Genomic DNA, 18,977 nt, shown 5'->3' with positions numbered 1-18,977 from the left:
ACTAGGCGGATGGAGGACTCGTGCCACGTTTTATTTGGTGCGCAGCACTGCAAAAGAAAATGGCTATACCTTACATATGTACAGGGGCGTTGGCAGATAAAGTACTTGAGAAGGGGGCACGCACAATGGTTTGAGTTCACAGCGGTTGATAATAAGTATCCCTTTGCTATGGAACATTACTAACAAGTTGAAAACGCTTTTTCTCTTCCAGAACAATCCACACACCTCATGTTGTGGTGCTCCTGGGGCACATATCTTTTAAAGAAGACGAGATCGCAACTGAAGTGCCCAATTTCATATGCATAATAGTGCCGCCAAGTATCTACAAATTTCCACCAAGTGTCATGGCTAAGTTGGTCTATGGGCACACTTATGTGAGTACGAAGTTCACTGATTTTCCATGCGTGACCACGTGCGTAGTACTCTAATGAATTTTAAACTTAGAAATATGCAACATAAAGAACAGAAGATCGCAATACACTTCTATTTTGCAATCTGCATAAGCTTCAAATAGCAATCTATTTCCCGCGTACGCTGATGTACAGGGTGTTCATGTGGTGGTCTACTCGAAGCGGCGGAATCTAGTTGCACAAGAAATTGAAATGCACAGTCGACTAATAACAAAAATTTACCAATGAACGTTTAAACTAGCTATCTCATTACGTATGCTTTAATTTAGAAATTCTAGCCATGGAGTTCGCGAGGAGGGCTACAGTTGGAACGAATATCACCATTTTCGAGAGCTACCTCACGTCACTTTTTTTTTATATTTCGCGGGCTTTCTTTCTAACCCGGAAAAAGCGACTACGTGAGACGTATCGTACACGAAACAACTCGATAGCTGGTTTCTGAAGCTAGTGCACTACAAATCAGCGTATCATACTCGGTGTCCCATGTCAATAATTAAAAAGTTGGGCGATTAAACCTACTTATTGAGTGATATATGGAGTAAAAAAAAAATTGCCCTACTTACTCTAGCCTACTGCCAATAGCATGCGTGCTATTAACGAGTGCGCTCACTTCCATATATATATATATATATATATATATATATATATATATATATATATATATATATATATATATATATATCCAGACTCAAACGAAAGCTGCCCGTGTAATTGCACGTGCTTCAGGCGATGCGCACCCTAAACCCAATTTCGAAGCCCTAAGTTTACAACCGATGCCGAACATTTACGGTTCAATTTTACTTAACCGATATCCTACTTCTCGAAAAAATCCTAATTCTTTCCTAATAAACTTAGCGCATTCAACGCCATACGCGAGCTCGTATAGCACGCGAGCCACTGACGCTTGGAAAATAATTTACAAAGTACAAACTATGGCCCTAAATGAACTATTTACTGCCACTTACACTAAAGAGGTTTTCGACAAACAAACGAATGATGCCGTTCTTTTTGTACAAACATCCTTTTTTATGAGCGTGTAGAATACAATCGATATATATTCAAAGACATGTTTGCCACTGCACAAATACAGATGTTTTCATGTTCCTATTTGCTATGTGTTAAATGGTGTGAAAAACTTCGACAAGCATTGATGGATTTTTGCTTTCACCCTACAGCATCACTGTTGTGACTGTTGTATTGCCTCCTATGGTGTTGAGACAAACTGAATTGAGTAGGTTTGATTTAGCGGTTTCTCATTACTGACGGAGAAACAGCTCTCACAGGTTTGCTTACTCCAGCAATCCTGCAGCATAGCCAGACCACCGGAGGAGCACTGCCTACAACCCTCAGACGATTGAAGTAACGGAATGACTGAACAAGACGCCCGCTGACATGTTAGCGATGTACGTCGACGTAGAGCACAAGATGTGGGTGGCTGTTCTCCCGTTTGTCACTTTCGCATGTAACATGGCAGTGCAAGAAATAACACAGATCACGCCGTTCAAACTAGTTGAGGAAGCAACCCGACGGGGACTCTCGACGCTATGCTGCCACACATCACCGACGAACAAAGTGTGGAAGTCGCCGCCTACATCCAATGCGCCGTAGAAGCCCGACAGCTCGCCCACCTGTCCATCAAGAACCAGCAGAGGACCGAGAGCCCACACTACAATATTCGACGACGCTACGGGGAATACCAGCCCGGCAACTGCGTGCGGGCTTAGACATGGATACACTGACGACGACTAAGTGAGGAGCTATTGCGAGGCTTTTTCACAAGCTTACGAGATTATTTGACGCATTGGCGCACTGGACTATGATGATGTGCCAGACGGTATTTCGTAATCACAGTGGTGCCGTAGGCGGCGTGGAATATTCCTTGTTGTGCGCCTTAAGCCGTTCTACTAGCGCTTCGAACTTCGGGACTTTGTTTCTTCCTTGCTTCGTTGCATTTTATTACTAACTGTACTTTTGTTTTTCGCTTTCCTGTTCGTAGCATCGGGATTTCGCTTTCTAAGTGGAGGGTACTGATACGTCTATTTGTTCATCTTTATCGGTGACCGCGTTTCACCGTCTAACAAATGCTATCGCTCAGCGCAGGATGCACCTGTATGTATCGGTGATTTCTCGAACGTTATCGATGGGTGTATCCGTTGTCTGTTGTCATCGAACATTGTTTAAGCTGATTGCATGTACGCGTGAGGCGCATTGTGTTTTACTTTCTGGAATAAATGCGGGCACTAGGAAATACCCTGGCTGAAGTGCTCTGGCTGATGTATGGCTCATAAATAAAAGCCGACGCGCTTGACCCTCTGATCAGATTTTCCACGATCCCCGACGGTGCGCGCCACCATCATCGTTCTTTGAGTGCAGCTTGTTTCTCAGGGCACATGTTCACCCCAATAAAGCGCTAGTTTCGTCGTTCACATATTTGCTGCTTATTCATCGTCCCCACCACGTGAGCATCATTAACTCCAGTGTAACGCAATACTTGTTCAGCTGAGTTGGTAAATACATTTATTGCATTGAGACCCCACCTGAATGCCTTACATTTCTCAAGCTCGATGCCGTAGGGCTGTGCTCCATTGCATGACGCCATGTCCACTTGTTACCGCGACGCGCGTTTATCTTGTTCGATCAACCGTAATAATTTTGACTTTTGCACGAAATTTGTGAACAGCCGAAGCATGTGCGTGACTGAACTGAAGTCGAGTGGTCATGTAGAAAACAATTGTCAGACAATCTAATGTGCTTCCGGTATTGTATCATGAGGAACAAGAGCTCACCGGAGCGGAGAATATCTGTCGCCATCATTAGTTTGCTGTAAGGAGACGTTTTCGCTTTTTGCGACAATGTGCCTTGATCTACAAGTGTGTTGATTGGTGTGTTGATTGATTCGAGAAAGCCTCGAATAGAAGCAGTCAAACTTTGTCTTATAGATGAAGGCACACGTGGAATGTTTTTCAAAGGAGTACAATGCCCCACAATACCCTAAAGCTTCTAATATACACGTTTATCGGCCTCAATGAGCTGCCTGTAATTGAGCTCCGTGAAACTCACGCGCTATTCTTTTCATGGTCGTGCATACTTGTGGCATTGGTTAATGATGGCGGGTGAGTAACAATAGTAGCAATTCTTAGCTCTAATAGTTGATTATTCTAAGGAAAACTACTTATGGATGTGAAAAGTATCGTGCGCTTGCACTGTTTCTGCAGGAGGCGGCCACCGGTATGGTGACCTGCATCAGCCAAAAAGGAATCAAACCTCCACCCGTCTACGCCGTTTCGGTCACCTTGAAAGGCCGCTGGTACACGCCCAAGGTGGACGACATAGACGAAGCAAAAATCGGCGCCTACGCTGTGTTTGAGCAATGCGACAGCTTCCGCGAATACACGATTCCTCAACGGGTGAGCGCCATGATGCAGGACTAGGCGATGTACCGTACACCAAAACTTAGGAGACTGGTAAATTTGAACTAGGTCTTCAAATACCGAAAGATGCAATTGATCAGGTGCTGGGTCACTTGCGTTACGACGAGCTGAAATGCGGGGTAATCAGTAACAGATACCATCTGAGCCATTAAACAGCATAAAGGGCAAACGGCGTAAGAAAACAAAGGAAACTGAGTACAGTCATAAGAAAAACCGGCCTGCAAATGCAAGCGAGAATCTCAGAAAGAGCAAAGTTGCTTAGCACGTGAAGCCGTTGAGAGGACAACGTGACCCACGTAAAAATGAAAATTTGTAGAACAATCTTCAAGTACATTTTGCGAGAATGCACTCGACAAAAAACGTGTGTCTTTTTGCAGGTATCAGGTTTGCAGAACTAGTGTCTGCAGTGCATGATAACAAGCAACTGGGGCCAAACGCGATATTCGTTGTGTCTAGAAATCGCCTCCCTAAATGCAATGTGCATAAACAAAGAGAACTTGCGTGACACACAGCAAATTTCTCCTTCACACCATTGTATGATAATAAGCACTAGTAACATAATAATTTCCGTATCGTTACTCGAAGTGACTCTCATCACATGCGCAGCAAATAGAATTGCCTAAATGCGTAAATGTAAATGTTTGATCGTCAGCTTCTTGCCTAATGTTCACTTCACGTTTTGCAATTCAGGAATTAGGTTGCTTTTCATGTGTTCAGAGCGCATATTATTTGGAAAGAATTCTGAGGCTGTCAGAAGCTTCAAGGTGTATATCAAAGAATCGTAGCACCCAACCCACCAGTTCTTCATTTAAATGTTTTGAACTGATTAAAGAGCACTTTGCTAAAACCAGGAGGTCACAAAATAAAGTTTAATGCAAGTTTGCCAGCGCTTTGCAAAGTGTAGAATAATTGCAAACTTTATTGCATGTGTGCATGCTGTGAAAGGTTAACAGCTTGAGAGAATAAATCCTAACGGGGGCCCGTGCACGTGTATTGCTAACATAGACACTTGAGGATTAGTGCCCGTGTTTTACTTCCTTTATATCACTTAACTCCTTATTTCGTCGTTGCGCTAATATGCGAAGCTTAGTCTTCAATAAAATATTAAAAATAGGTTCTATAGTTTTACATGCAAAATCCACAATATGCTCGTGAGATACTCACGATTATTTCGGACCACCCGCAGGTTATTTAACATGCAGGAAAGGCGCCGTACACGAGAGTTTTGTATTTCCCCTTGCTCGAAGTGTGGCAGCCGCTGTCAGAATCGCACCCACGACCTCGAGCTTAGTAATACAGCGAAGGGCCACTTGGATATCACGGCGTGTTGTCTGTCTGGGCGATATCAAGAGAAAAATTAATTTGCGAGCTGCCGAAAGCAATATTTATTATTCGATGCGTGAGCAAGATTCAGCACGTAAGTCTGCGGCTTACTTATAGCCTAGTGCACAGTGCAGCGGCACGTTTTACCCGCAAGACGACGAGAGTGCTTTCCCCTGAACCTTATATAAAAGAAATAACGCTACTAACATCATTGCGTCGTACTTTTAAAACTCCCTTTTATTAAACTCACCGTACAACAAACATGCAGAGAATTAGTGTCAAATTGCCTGAAATGAAAGGTAAGTCGTTTTTGCGAGGCAGCATTTTAAAAATAGTGTTACGTTAAGTACGTTATATATCCGGCCGATTGCGATAGATGCCAACCTACCGCGAGGAGTGACGCCATTAAATACAGTGCGCGATAACTCCATCCCGATCTCAACCACAACTTACGCACGAAAAATTCAACTGTAGGCTGAAGGGCCTTCTAATGTTTGTTTGTCACCAATTCGAATTGCCAAATTGGTACCCAGTCCTACTGAAGTCCTTTTTCAGAAGCAAAGTTTCTGAGATAAGCATCGCATTCCACATATGTGTTCGAAAATTTCTTAATTAGTAATAGACGTTGCCGTTATTATCATTGCAAACTTTCGCGGGAGACCATTACGAGACTTACTATCATTACGGTTTGACCAAATTTAATAGACTAGATTAGCGTAGACCCGCTGTCGATTGTATCTGCAGTATATTGCGACTCCAAACCATACGTTAGTGACAGTACTGCCATCTGCGACTCAGATGTGAATATGGACACTAATCGTGTAATTTCCGCTAAACAAGCATGAATTTAAAACTGCTGAATGTCAGCATTTCAACGTCCAACAAAGTGAGCAAATGAAATGTAAAAGTGGGACTCTTTTAAAAGCTAATGATCTGGACATTATGACTTTCCGCTGAAATAACATGCGCCTCATCATACCATTTGAAAAGATACAAAGCGAGTCCGAGGTTACTGACAACGAAATTCTTCACTATAACTAAGAAATTATTTATTAAGTTATCGCGGTAAATTGCGAATGCTCCTGAAATCAGGATTGGTATCCGACTTCGTGCGCGAAAATGAGGAAGGCGATGATATAAAAGCAGGCCGGACAAAGTGATGTTGCTGGTCCTTGAGCAGTTTTGTAGTGAAATCGGCATACGTTTAATAACGCGCATACTTGTGCTGTTCCGTGGATTTCTGTTAGCAGAATATGTGCATTTGACGTGACAAAAGAAACATAATTATGCGAACGTTTTGGATCAGTTCCAAAATACATCCTCGTCGTCATCGTTGTCGTCGTCGTAGTCACCATAATGATCATCATCATCACCGTCATCATCATCATCATCATCATCGTTTTATGTCCACTGCAGGACGAAGGCCTCTCCCTGCGATCTCCAATTACCCCTGTCCTGCGCCAACCGATTCCAACTAGCGCCCGCGAATTTCCTCATTTCATCGCTCCACCTAGTGTTTTGTCATCCTCGATTGCGTTTCCCTTCTCTTGGTACCCATTCTGCAAACCTAATGGTCCAACGGTTATCTAACCGGCGCATTCCATCACCTGCCCAGCTCCATTTTTTTCTGTTAATGTGAATTATAATATCGGCAATACCCGTATGCTCTCTCATCTCAAACCACTCTCTTTCTGTCTCTTAACGTTATGCCTAGCAATCTCCGTTCCATCGCTCTTTGCGCGGTCCTGAACTTGTTCTCAAGCTTCTTTTTCAGTCTCCAAGTCCGTGCCCCATATGTCTGTACTGGTAAAATGCACTGATTGTACAGCTTCCTTTTCAATGATAATTGATAATGGTAACATTCCAGTCAGGAGCTCACAATCTCTGCCATATGCGATCCAACGCATTTTTATTCTTCTATAAATTTCCTTCTTATGATATGAGTTCCCTGTGAATAATTGACCTGTAAACGTACTCCTTCTCAGACGCTAGCAGCTGACTGGCGACCTAGAACTGTTCTTTTCTTGCCCGGCTCTTCATCATTATCTTTTTCTTCTCCATATTAATCTTCAACCCCACTCTCACACTCTATCTGTTATGGTCATCAATCATGTGTTGTAATTTGTCTGCATTGTTGTTGAATAGAACAATGTCATCGGCAAACCAAATGTTACTCAGATATTAGCCGTCGATCCTAACTACTAAGCCTTCCCAGTACAATAGCTTGAATACTTCTTCCAAGCACGCAGTGAACAGCATTGGGGAGATTGCGTCTCCCTGTCTCACTCCTTTATAGATAACTTCCTGTTTTCTTGTGTAGCATTAATGTATAAATGAAACTTCCGTACATAGTTTCGCAAGTATTTACGTAAGTGGTCTGTACTCCTCAATTACGCAATGCTTCTGTGACTTCTGGTATCTCTACTGAATCAAATGCCTTTTCGTAATCTATGAAAGCCATATTGTCACGTGGTAGTGACGGTGAAGGCGAAACTAGCGTTTTATTGCGCGAACTTGGGCCCCCAAGAATGATAATAATATTTGGGGTTTTACGTGCCAAAACCACTTTCTGATTATGAGAGGCACGCCGTAGTCGAGGACTCCGGCAATTTTGACCACCTGGGGTTCTTTAACGTGCACCTAAATCTAAGCACACGGGTATTTTCGCATTTCGCCCCCATCGAAATGCGGCCGCCGTGGCCGGGATTCGATCCCGCGACCTCGTGCTCAGCAGCCCAACACCATAGCCACTGAGCAACCACGGCGGGTGGGCCCCCAAGAACAGGCTAGACTCAAAGAACGGCGACAGCGGTGAACACAGCCAGTGATCGTCGAAAACTGATAAATGGGTCAAGCACGTCGGCTTTTATACATCAATCGAACGTTCCAGACTAATCGCTTGGACCCACGCGCCTTCCACAAAGTTCTACATTATATGCGTCGCGCACACATGCAATCAGATTACACAAGGTTCTGTCACAGACAGTGGATGGAACCATCGATAACATTCCAGAAACTTCCGACACATGCAAGCGCGTCCTGCGCTGCGCGATAACATTTGTTAGGCGGTGAAACGTGTCACCTGTTGATAAGTACACGTGTCAATATAGAGAGGCTTAATGCACTCTGCGGATTTCTCGATGTGGATATGATCACATGGATGTGATTTATTGTAGAGTACCCCTTCCTGGAACCCGCCCGTTCCCTTGATTGACCAAAGTCCAGTGTTGCCCTTTTTCTATTAGAGATTATTTTGGTAAATATTTTATATAAAACTGGGAGTAAGGTAATAGGCCTATAATTCTTCAATTCCTTAATGTCTTTCTTTTTGTGGATTAGTATAATGTTTCATTCTTCCACTTTTCTGGGACCATTGCAGCCGATAAACACTTTGTATAAAGAGCCGCCAGTTTTCCAAGCATTATGCCTCCTCTATGAATATATCGTCTGTTATTCCACCTTCTCCTTCCGCTCTTCCTCGCTTCATGTCTTGCAAGGCCCTTCTGACTTCATCGCAAGTTATAGGAGAAGTTTCTGCATCATGTTTATTACTGTTTCTAATTGACGTATCCTGATTCCTCTAGGTACTCTACAGGTCAGTACAGAATTCTTCCGCTGCTTTTACAATATCTTCGAGATTGCTGATGATATTACCCTGCTCATCTTTCAGTGCATACATCTCGGTTTGTCTTATGCTAAGTTTCTTTCTCACTGATTTCAGGCTGCGTGCATTTCTTACGGTCGCCTTTCTCACGTTGTTGTTTCGAATATCACTTATTTTCATCTCGTTGATCAGTTTTGACAGTTCCGCGAGATCTATCTTGTATCTAGAGTTAGACACTTTCATTCTTAATTGTTTCTTTATTAAGTACTTAGTTACTTAGGAGAGTTTGCCTACTGGTTGTCTTGGTGCCTTGTTTCCCACTTCAATTACCGCCTCTGATGTCAGCCTACTTACGGTTTCATTCATTACTTCTGTCATCTTCATCTCCCTGTTCTAAGGGTGCATATTTGTTTGCAAACAACAGGTTGAATTTGTCTGCATTTACGCTTGCTCCCTTTAGGTGGACCTCTTTCTCTTGATCAATTTTTATCTTTCTCTCTTCAAATTGAGGTGAATCATAGCCCTCACTATCTTATGATCACTGCACTTTGCCCTACCCATCACTTCTACACACCATCATATGGTGTCCGGCGCACGAATGACTGGAAGAAAACGCGAGGGCAGACCGTATTGCTCGAGGATTATACGTCCGAGCAACGGCATGGCCTAGCGACGACCTTCCACCGAATTCTCGTGATAAGGATCCTACAGCAAAGGCAGGAGCGGCGACGTTTTGGACATCCTCACTCTGATTTAAACAGCCAACAGGCGAGGGACTGGTGTCGTATTCAGGCTAATACATACCCCAACCTGCACCACCCACACAGAATACACCCCAGGAGGTTCACTGACGAGTGCCCGTGGTGCACAGCCACACCCACACTAAAACACATCACGTGGGAGTGCCCCAGGAGGCCTACACACATAGACAGCCCCATATTACACCAACATCCACACATGAAGAATAGGCAGTGGGAGGCATGGCTTGCGGACGAGGGTCGGGAGAGCCAGTTGGCTCTCCTAGACCAAGCCCAGCGAGCCGCTCGTGCCAGTGGGGCCCTGGAATAAGGGCTAACCATCGTGCCTCATTTTATTTATATTCAATAAACTTTCTACTCACTCACTCATTTCTACATACTGCGCTAGGCTGGGATCAGCAGAAAGTATGAAATCAATTTCATTTCTAGTTCCACCTTTAGAGCTTTTCCACGTCCATTTTCTGTTGCTACGCTTCCTGAAAAAGGGGTTCACTGTTCGAAACTTATTGCTTTCTGCGAATTCTACCAGCACCTCTCCACGTGCGTTACTAGAATCAACACCCTAGTTGTCAAGTGCTTGTTGACCATGCTGCTTTTTCCCCACTTTTGCATTGAAGTCGCCCATTACTACAGTATACTGAGTTTGCAATTTTCTCATCGCTAGTTCAACAACTTTATAAAAATTATCTTCTTCATCATCACCGTGAGTGTATGTTGGGGCGCAGGCTTGTGCTACCTTTATTATATACATCTTATTAAGCTTCATTACGGCTACACCTACCCTCTCATTAATGCTGTAGAATTGGTCAATGTTGCCTGCTGTGTCTTTATGTATTAGGAATCTTACCCCGTATTGGCCGCTATTCAGCACTGTATAAGCCTTACAAGTTCTCCTAATCTCACTAAGGCCGATGATATCCCAAACAATGTCTGATAGTTCCCCAAAGAGTCCGGCTAAGCTAGCCTTACTCGACAGAGTTCGGCATATGAAAGTTGACAGGGTCCGTTTTCATTGTCGTCCTGTCCGGACCCAGATATTCTTAGCACCCTCTGCTGCGTTACAGGTCTGACTGCCGCGTCCGCCAGATGCTCTGCAACTGCTGGGGACTGAGGGCTGTGGGTTAATTGTGGGAATCATTCGACAGGTAGTGGCCAAATGCTGCACCAGGGAGGCCAATTCCTGTTCCGGTGAGGGAGTGTCTTTGTTGAAGCTTAGTCGGCCTTGCTAATTTGGTCGTACCTGGATTACTGTAGCCCCATTCGCTCTCGGCATCTTTTGCCCGTGTCAGGCGTCCCTCCAAGCCTGTAAATGTGTTGCACTGGAGGAGGTGAATTACACGCTCACTAATGACACATAAAAAAAAACCTTATACAAGGTTTCGAACCTCCGACTATGGCAACCGAGCATACGAGTTAGCTCAGAAAATCCCGTAGGCAGCGAGGCTACCTTATCGCCGGCAAGTACAGCCCAACCATTATGAAACTAGACTTGCTTGAACATGGGGAACGTGCCATTGCCCATCGCAACGATTAATTATTTTCTGAGTGGTTTTCGGTATCTTGTTATTTATCATATGTGATCCGTGAGTGACAGCCCCACTATCGCCCCCCCCTCACCTAGCTTTAAAGAAACTTTCATTTTCAGCCTGCTTTTCTACTTCCAAAGCACCCTACATTATAGCTATCTAATTTGATCTATCACACCGATTGCAGCACCAATGTTTCTAGCAGTAGTGATCACGCCTAATACTGCAATCATGAAAGTATAATAAAATATACCACATTTTTGGTAAATCTGCGTTTCGAGACCATCACTTTCTCTAATGTCGAGTTCGTCCGACTCGATAACTCAATGTGCAAACACGGTATGCACAGCTAACATAGTGTTTTTTATTTAGTTTACTGTTAATTTTAGAATAAACACACTATAGGAAAACCATATTTAAAAATAAGGTTCAAATATTCGAGCTTTGCTAATGAATTAAATGTGTTAACAATGGCTTGATCATCCTACGAAAGACAAATATTTATGCGTATATAAAAATTGGGAGTAATTACGTCGCTGAAGTAAAATATGAAATTGGCGAGCATAATCGTTGGGTCCCACCTGTTTTAGCACTGACTTATTCATAGAGCTTGACCTATTCATCAACTTTGTGTTCCCCCAGGACAGCGAACACACTAGGGACGCGCTGGTGGAGCAATCTCAGGGCTGTAGCAGTCTCACGAGACGCAGCCGTTGCTGATGCCGTCTCTTAGCGGGGACCCATGGTTACAAACTAGATGTACCGACAGCTGCGGAGCTCCGTCATGAAGACGGGCATCGAAAACCTCCATCAATATGTTACGTGTGGAAAGACACAGACAAAAGAGACTATATACACTCGTCTAATCAGTATCTGCTGATGATGATGGGCTAACCTTCTGCACATGGCCACGGCTACATGAAATAAGGATGCCTCCCACCTCTAGGCACCAAAGCTTGGTCTCTCGAATGATGTTTATTCACTCACTATGCGGGAATCAATTCGAACAATTCGCGGCACTCGCCCAATATTGGATGCAAACTGTGGCGGTTGCTGGGACAAGGCGAGCCGAAATGCATGGTGGCGTCGTGTGCGCTGTGTTCTGGCGCCCCTAGCGTGGAAGCTCCCGTAATCCCAAACTTCGCGCACGCGTTCCGGCTCGAGGCAGCTTGACGCATTCGCTCACCGCTGCTTGGGCTCTGCCTCATTGCAGTGTTTTCACAGCGAGTGTCCGTGGTCATCGAGCGAGATGCGCTCATATTTGCCTCTGCGCGCTTGAGAAACATGCATGGTAATTTTATTAGTACACGCATGCTCACAGCAATTTATACATTCCATAAAACTGCGAACCTTTATTGGTAGAGTTCTGTAATTATTTTGTACCGCAATGAGTGTTTCGGCTTTTGGCGAAAACAACGACATTTCTTTTCGTTTTCTGACAGATCTGCACCAAAACAAAAACGAAATATATCAGCAACTTAGAGTTAAACGATACAGGTTTATATATGCAGACTTACGATAAGAAACCTGGGACCAAGCAGACCCTCGTCTTTGACAGTACGATGACCCAAGTGAAGAAGGTGAGCAAAATTACAAAATGTACAGCCAGCGTCATATAAGCGCTCACTTGGTTGAAATACGAGCTGTCAATCGGAGCACGCTGAAGGCGCCCTGAAGCACAAATCACGTGCACCTGAAATATTCGATGGGATGGAAATATTCTGCAATACAACGAAAAGCCGTTCCTGCGTTGGCAGCACCATTGATATGCCAAAAAGAATTTAACGTTGAAGGTGGTGACGCCACCTTGAAGTTTCTATTTCAGGCAGGCATGCCGTCATGAATTTCAACGTTATGAGCTCTTATCTAGCTATCTTGTCAAGTTAAATGGGGAGTAAATTGCATGCTGCAAGTGCCAAAAACTGATGGTTTAATATTGATAACTGTAGTGCACAACAGCGGTATAAATATGAACAAGCATTTCCGCATGCGTGAATGTACGTCCACGTATTGGTGCTGTTATTTTCTAAAAAAAATTCAAATAATGTTTAAAAAAGAACCGCAAGAAAATATGGTATCCTCAAACTTTGGCCTTTCCACACGCACGGACCATGGTATCCGGTGCCATAAGCACTCAAGCATCTAAGTACGTCGGAACCTTGCTGTTTGCGAATGCATTGCATGGCCGCAATCTTCTACGAATAAATATTTGCATACTATTATCGCAAATCAGTTTCGTCGGAGAAAGACATGCTGCAAACTTCCCGAAGCAGCCGAAATCGCCCTCCTGCGTGAACTTCTTTAATTTCACAACAACATTCATTAGGGTTAGACGGTGCATGCTTTAACTAGGAAAGAACAGCGCTAAGACAATCGCGAGCAGGAGACCGACACAAGACAAGCGCCAGCGTCATTTCACGCTAACGGACAAGTGCCAACGTCAGTTCCTTAATTTTATCATCGCTACCCTTCTTCAGCTCACAGCATTAGCGCGTTCTCGTTCGTACCTCGCTACGCAACGTCCACAGCTCGTCAGGGTAAAGATCTCATAAATATTTCCGCAATGGCCAGTTGGCACATTCTTGAAGAAGTAAATGTACGTAACTACGAGACCGCATGCCGCTCCAAGGAGTTCACGCGCGCTGGAAAGACATCGCACGCTAACGAAGGGAGTGGAGTGCATCAGCGACATTACCGTTTCTTTAACGAGAAAAACCTTGCCCCACCCGACTATAAGACGAATCTACAAAGGAAATCTATACAGTTGTGTCATACCGAGAATATCCCTGTACAACAAAAATCACTCCAGGTGCAAGCAGTTTTGCAAAGAATGGATATGCCATGTTCGTTTGTCCTTGCGCGACATATAGTGACTTTTCTCGAGGAATTCATTGCCAAAACATTATAGACTTGTCGTTTCGCTCACATTTCGCCAACGCATTTGTGGAAGTGCCTACTTCTAGCGTAAGCTTTCTTTTCTTTCTACGAACACTTTTCTTTAAAAGAAGCATGCAAAAGCTGTTCAAATTATGTTCATCTAGAAATCTATTGTCTTCCTGGGCCGCATTAGTCGTCATATAATTCATATCGAAATAGTACCTAAGAGTAGGAGCACAGAGAAACGTCACTGTTAGTGCTATTACTCTCGGACGTCGTTAGGCGGCGCAAAACGAAGCTTGAATGTAGGCACCTATAACGCGTTCCGTGCCGTCCTTGCTGCATGAGTGACTATGCATCCTCCCATACAGTCGGACTAAGATCGTAGGTTGAGGGAAGCGCGAAGAAAGCTTGATTTTGGGCCACGATTTTACGTGACACAGCGGTTTAGGAAAGAGACACGTGCTGCGGCGGTGAGTGTGTAGTCAGTAAATAGATGGAACTATTCAACGGCAGTTTTAGGTCTACATGCACATTTGAAATGTAAAAACGCGAAACTAGCCTTCTTTGTCCATTACCTTGAACGTCTAGAGTGCGGATCTAAGGCGCCCGTTCCGGCCTCAAGCGTCGGCGTAACGAGGCGAACGAGTATAGCGAAGGATGAAAGAGCGAATGCGGAGCGCATTGGTTAATAAAGGACGGAGAAGGAGGAAAGCGGAGGAGGAGAGTGAGGCGAACGCGTGAGAAGAATAGGTGGAAGACATTTATTCTTCGCCTTTCAGAATGGAACGCGATAGCATTTAAATAACCCTTACTGCTTCTCACGCATCCCGGCAACTGCAGATTATTTAATTGTAATGCTTACTGAGTAACACTGGCGGCAAGCGTTATTCACAAAGCGGAGCTTGCTTGTAGAAATGCGGCGTCTTTCGTGGGCCAATCCCGAAGGCTGTGCACCGCCGCGCAAAAAAAAAACTACACATTTTCATGTTTCTGTTACTGTTTCGCACTTTTAGTATTTAAGTCTGAGAACATTTAAGGTAAGAGACATGCACTGTCGGTGTTTTGTATCATGACATTTATTTGTTTGTTGGCTGTGATTCTCAGAATTCTGTAGAATAAATTTGTGAAGAATGTAGGACAAGGTACGAATAACTTTAGTCATAGAATGGCGTGGCAATATAACACGCGTATATCGAACGTCCTTAGCAAGGCGTCGCATATCGACATACCTAATATATTCGGGAATTTTCACTCGCGGGCACGCAGGCGCCGGCCGCTTACGTCTATGCCAGATTTTCCGCCACAGTGGGCCCTTAACGCTGTCGCGTTGAAAGCGTAGTGAGGCAACGATGGCTAAGAGATGGCGTCGAAGTAGCGCGCGCCGTCTGGGAGGAATGTCTGCAGCGGCGGCTTTAAATCGTGCCAACGCGTCACCGACGCGCTGCTTCTCGCGATCGCCCCATTAACGAGGCAGTCGCAGCCGACTTTACTCCGTATGCGCCGTTCCCCAGGAGACAGATTGTCTGCGCCAGCCAATATATCCCGAAATAAAAACACATAAAGTGCGGCGCTCAAATTTAGCATGAGGAAGTTCGTAATCGTCGGTGAATTCTTTTATTACAAGCATGTGCAGGTAAAGTAAAAAATAGGAATTTATTGATGCAGCTAGGTTTCAACGGAATGTGTAGAACGGTTAAGTGTAGAAAGGTTATGCAAGCAACTTCTGCTTGCTTTTTTCTAAACGTCTCGATTTTGTCTATCGTAGGACGATATACCCGAATACGAAGTTGAAAGTACTGGTTCTTCCCTCTCCATTTCTTCCTTCTAAGTCCGTATATACGTGTGTGTCCGTGCATGCGTGACTGCGCTTACCTCAGGTGCGGAAGTCCCTCGCAGAGTTCCCATACCTCCTTGCGACTTCATCGCCTTCTCGTCGCACTGAACTTATCATTACACATAACGTTTACTTCAAAAGAAACAGGGAATCTACTAACAGCGCACTATTTGTAATTTCTCCCATACAGATCTGTGAAGCCAGGTACAAAGACACGAAGCATGCCTATACCATTGCAGCGTATGACGTTAACTACGATTATGCTACCTCGGCGTGCCCGAAGAAGATTCCAGGCGGATACAGCAGAACGCAGAGCTACAAGAAGCTCGTCAAATTTCTCGCAAACTTCAAGGGCAAGCAGCAAGCAGACTGTCTTGCCATTATTAATTGATAACGCCCTACACATACCTCATCTGTATATTACGTTATAAGATGTGCTCAAGTAGATACAATGTGATTAAATGTTTGATGGAAAAGCTGGGGTAACTAGCACTGCGATATTTTTTTTTATTTGCGTTTCCGTCACTGATGTATGATGTAGCACAATATGGAGAAGCATATTTCGCGCCACAATAAAACCTTCATAGCGCAAATGTTGTTCGTATTAGGCGTTCTTGCTTTATAATAGAACATTCAGTCATTCCGCTGGAAACGATATACAGGTGAGGGAAGGATAATTCATTTTTATTTTTACGGGAACATGGTGCTTCGTTTCGCGACTGTAAAAAATGACCTCCTATTTACTCTAACCATTTGCCTTACACTTTACAATGACTACATGTGAGCTATTTGTTAAAAGACATGGATTCATCGCATTTGCTGCAAGCTTCTTGGTTGTACGGAAACTGGGATTTAAAATTCTGCGGCAAGACAGTGCCTTTGCTCTTACTGCGGGGAAACTTTGATAGAATGAAGCTGGAAATAATACCCCCAGAATGTCTCTGTACGGTAAGTTCTATGTTGTGTGAACATCGGTTTATCAAATATTTCAGAATAATAAAATTTCAGAAAATTCCCGGCACTACTTCTATGCATTCTATGCAAAAATCTTTCAATTAAACAAATTTTTGTGTACTGAATATTTCAGTTGAACCATCTTGATCGGTGGACTCTGGCAACACTTGGTTAGAGGAATATGTGCAGTGTGGCAGTGAGCTTGTTACTGGTACTGAAGTATCAGATCTGGAAATCGTTTCAGGCGTTCGTCCCGAAGAAGAGTGAGCCGAGAAAGATGCAATGTCAGTGGTACATTTATATCCTTGAACTCTAGGCGAGGCTGTGGGATGCCTTGGAAAGTTGCGAGACTTCATGTCTCAGCAGTGAGCTGTGCCAGAGGAAGTGCACAGATAACGAAGACTGTCTGGAGAGACTTCCTACTTCTTGCAGTTTAAGAGCACCAGCCCAATTTAAAATTACAGATATGTTTCTCAAAATGAGATAGGCAGCAGCGTAATAGTTGTGCGTCTCGTGTATATTGATGTACATATCTCCATGAATTGCATTTCACACTACTTACTCGATATCTTCTGTGCCCCATGCTGTTCCATGTTGCAGTGAATATTCAGTTTAGTGAACTTTGAGTTACCCATTTCTCCGGCTCCCTTGAAATTCACTCGAGTGAGAGTTCACTGTATCTTTCTATCGAATTTCACAGCCAGAGATCACAAAGAGCATATATTTAGGAAAATATGGAGTTGTGGAAGAAATACTATGCGACCACCGACTGGATAAAAAATTGGCAGCGTAGACATTCATTGGCTCTGATTGGCGAAGTTAATGCGATTAGCCGTCTATCCTATGGCGAATGTATAATGTCAATAAGTTCTGTTTATTATAGGACAAGTAATATGAAAGCGTCACATACACAGGGACTCATACACAGTGTTCCAACTTTTTCTGAAAATTTTCGAACAGTCTAAGTCATTTTTCATTGGTGTCAAAAGCTTCGCAGTGAATACGCTCTCTAATATCTCCAATCATCCATTTTCCGGGTGATAGCATTACTGACAACCTCGACCTTAGGAGCATGAGCTGACGAATTTTTCGCCCTAATAATACGGATTTGGAACATCCGCCGCCAAGGTCTGTGAGTTGTGGCGCTGGCTAACAATCCCAGGGTTCTACTATAGGAAACATAAATACCCATGAAAGTGGATTGGGAAGCGGCGCCGCGGTAGCTCTATTGGTAGGGCATCGCACTCGAAATGCGAAGGTTGTGGGACCGTTCACCTCCTTCCGGCAAGTTGGTTTTTAATCTACTTTCATTTACATGAATTTATCGTTTCTTTATTTCATTTAATTAGCACAAATAATTTCCCCTATGTTGTCCATGCCATGAGTGTTTCTTGGCTTCTTCGGGCCCCTCAGTTAACCCGCTTGCTGCTCGATATATATATATATATATATATATATATATATATATATATATATGAGTCAGAACGTGTGTCCCATGAGCTACTGAAGAAGAATGACACCTTTGTTTGACGCAGTGACTTGTCAGTCCAGGTGGGAGGGTCCCTTATTCCAGGAACCCTCCGGCTTGGATCGCCCTCCAGGCCCGTGTGACGCATTGTATTGTTCTAACATTTACCTAAACTCACCACTGAAAGTTTCTCTTTTCATAGGGCATGCAGGGGGTCAGTTATTCGAATGAGAAAAGTTCGAGAGCCTTTCAACCTCTACTTATATCCGCTATTATACCATCTTCAGCGTGACATCAGTTTGCAGATATTCATCCCCGCATTGCACGATAATAACAAGGGTATTCCAATTACTCCTGTGCATGAACGCATAAAACGTCATTTTCTTAAATGCCCGAGGACACCTCTTTTCCCCAGAACACCTGAGCAATGATGAGTTGAGCGTGCGAAAGCTTTATCGTCCAATTGAACTCCACTGGGCTGTTTTTGTTTTTAGTTTTGCGCGGCGAGTAATGCGCCATAGCGGTATGTGCTGCCCGAGCCAGTAAGCAGCAGCGTCCTGCGGTGCCAACATGCCAGCGATGCGGCAACGTCCTCTCCTCTCACACGACACCAGGCGCTCTAAGGCCGCAGAAAGTGTCTGTTCCCTTTCGCTCGCTCTGCTACGTACAGGCGCGCTCGTGCCGTGGTGTCGAAGCCAATGGGAATTTAGGTGGCGTTTCGCTGCTACAAGCGGTAGAGCTGGCTATCTCGCTCAGTGAGCTATTTGAGGCTTTCGCATCAAAAAGTAA

General features: G+C 44.1%; 1 protein-coding gene across 1 annotated transcript in view; it reads left to right on the top strand.

The window, feature by feature from the left end:
- The window catches only part of LOC135921762 (uncharacterized), a 57,358-nt gene extending 41,111 nt beyond the window's left edge, over window positions 1-16,247 (top strand). The window contains exons 5-8 of the mRNA XM_070523499.1: window positions 212-374; window positions 3,626-3,817; window positions 12,495-12,632; window positions 15,957-16,247. Of these exons, the coding sequence (XP_070379600.1) occupies window positions 212-374; window positions 3,626-3,817; window positions 12,495-12,632; window positions 15,957-16,157 (694 nt within the window). The 3' untranslated portion in view covers window positions 16,158-16,247. The remainder of the gene's footprint in view (window positions 1-211; window positions 375-3,625; window positions 3,818-12,494; window positions 12,633-15,956) is intronic.
- Window positions 16,248-18,977: the final 2,730 nt, after the last annotated feature.

This window comes from Dermacentor albipictus, chromosome 8 (genome assembly GCF_038994185.2).
Source record: "Dermacentor albipictus isolate Rhodes 1998 colony chromosome 8, USDA_Dalb.pri_finalv2, whole genome shotgun sequence".
Lineage (NCBI taxonomy): Eukaryota > Metazoa > Arthropoda > Arachnida > Ixodida > Ixodidae > Dermacentor > Dermacentor albipictus.
Note: the sequence above shows the minus strand (reverse complement) of the source record. Positions and strands in the feature narration are given on the sequence as shown.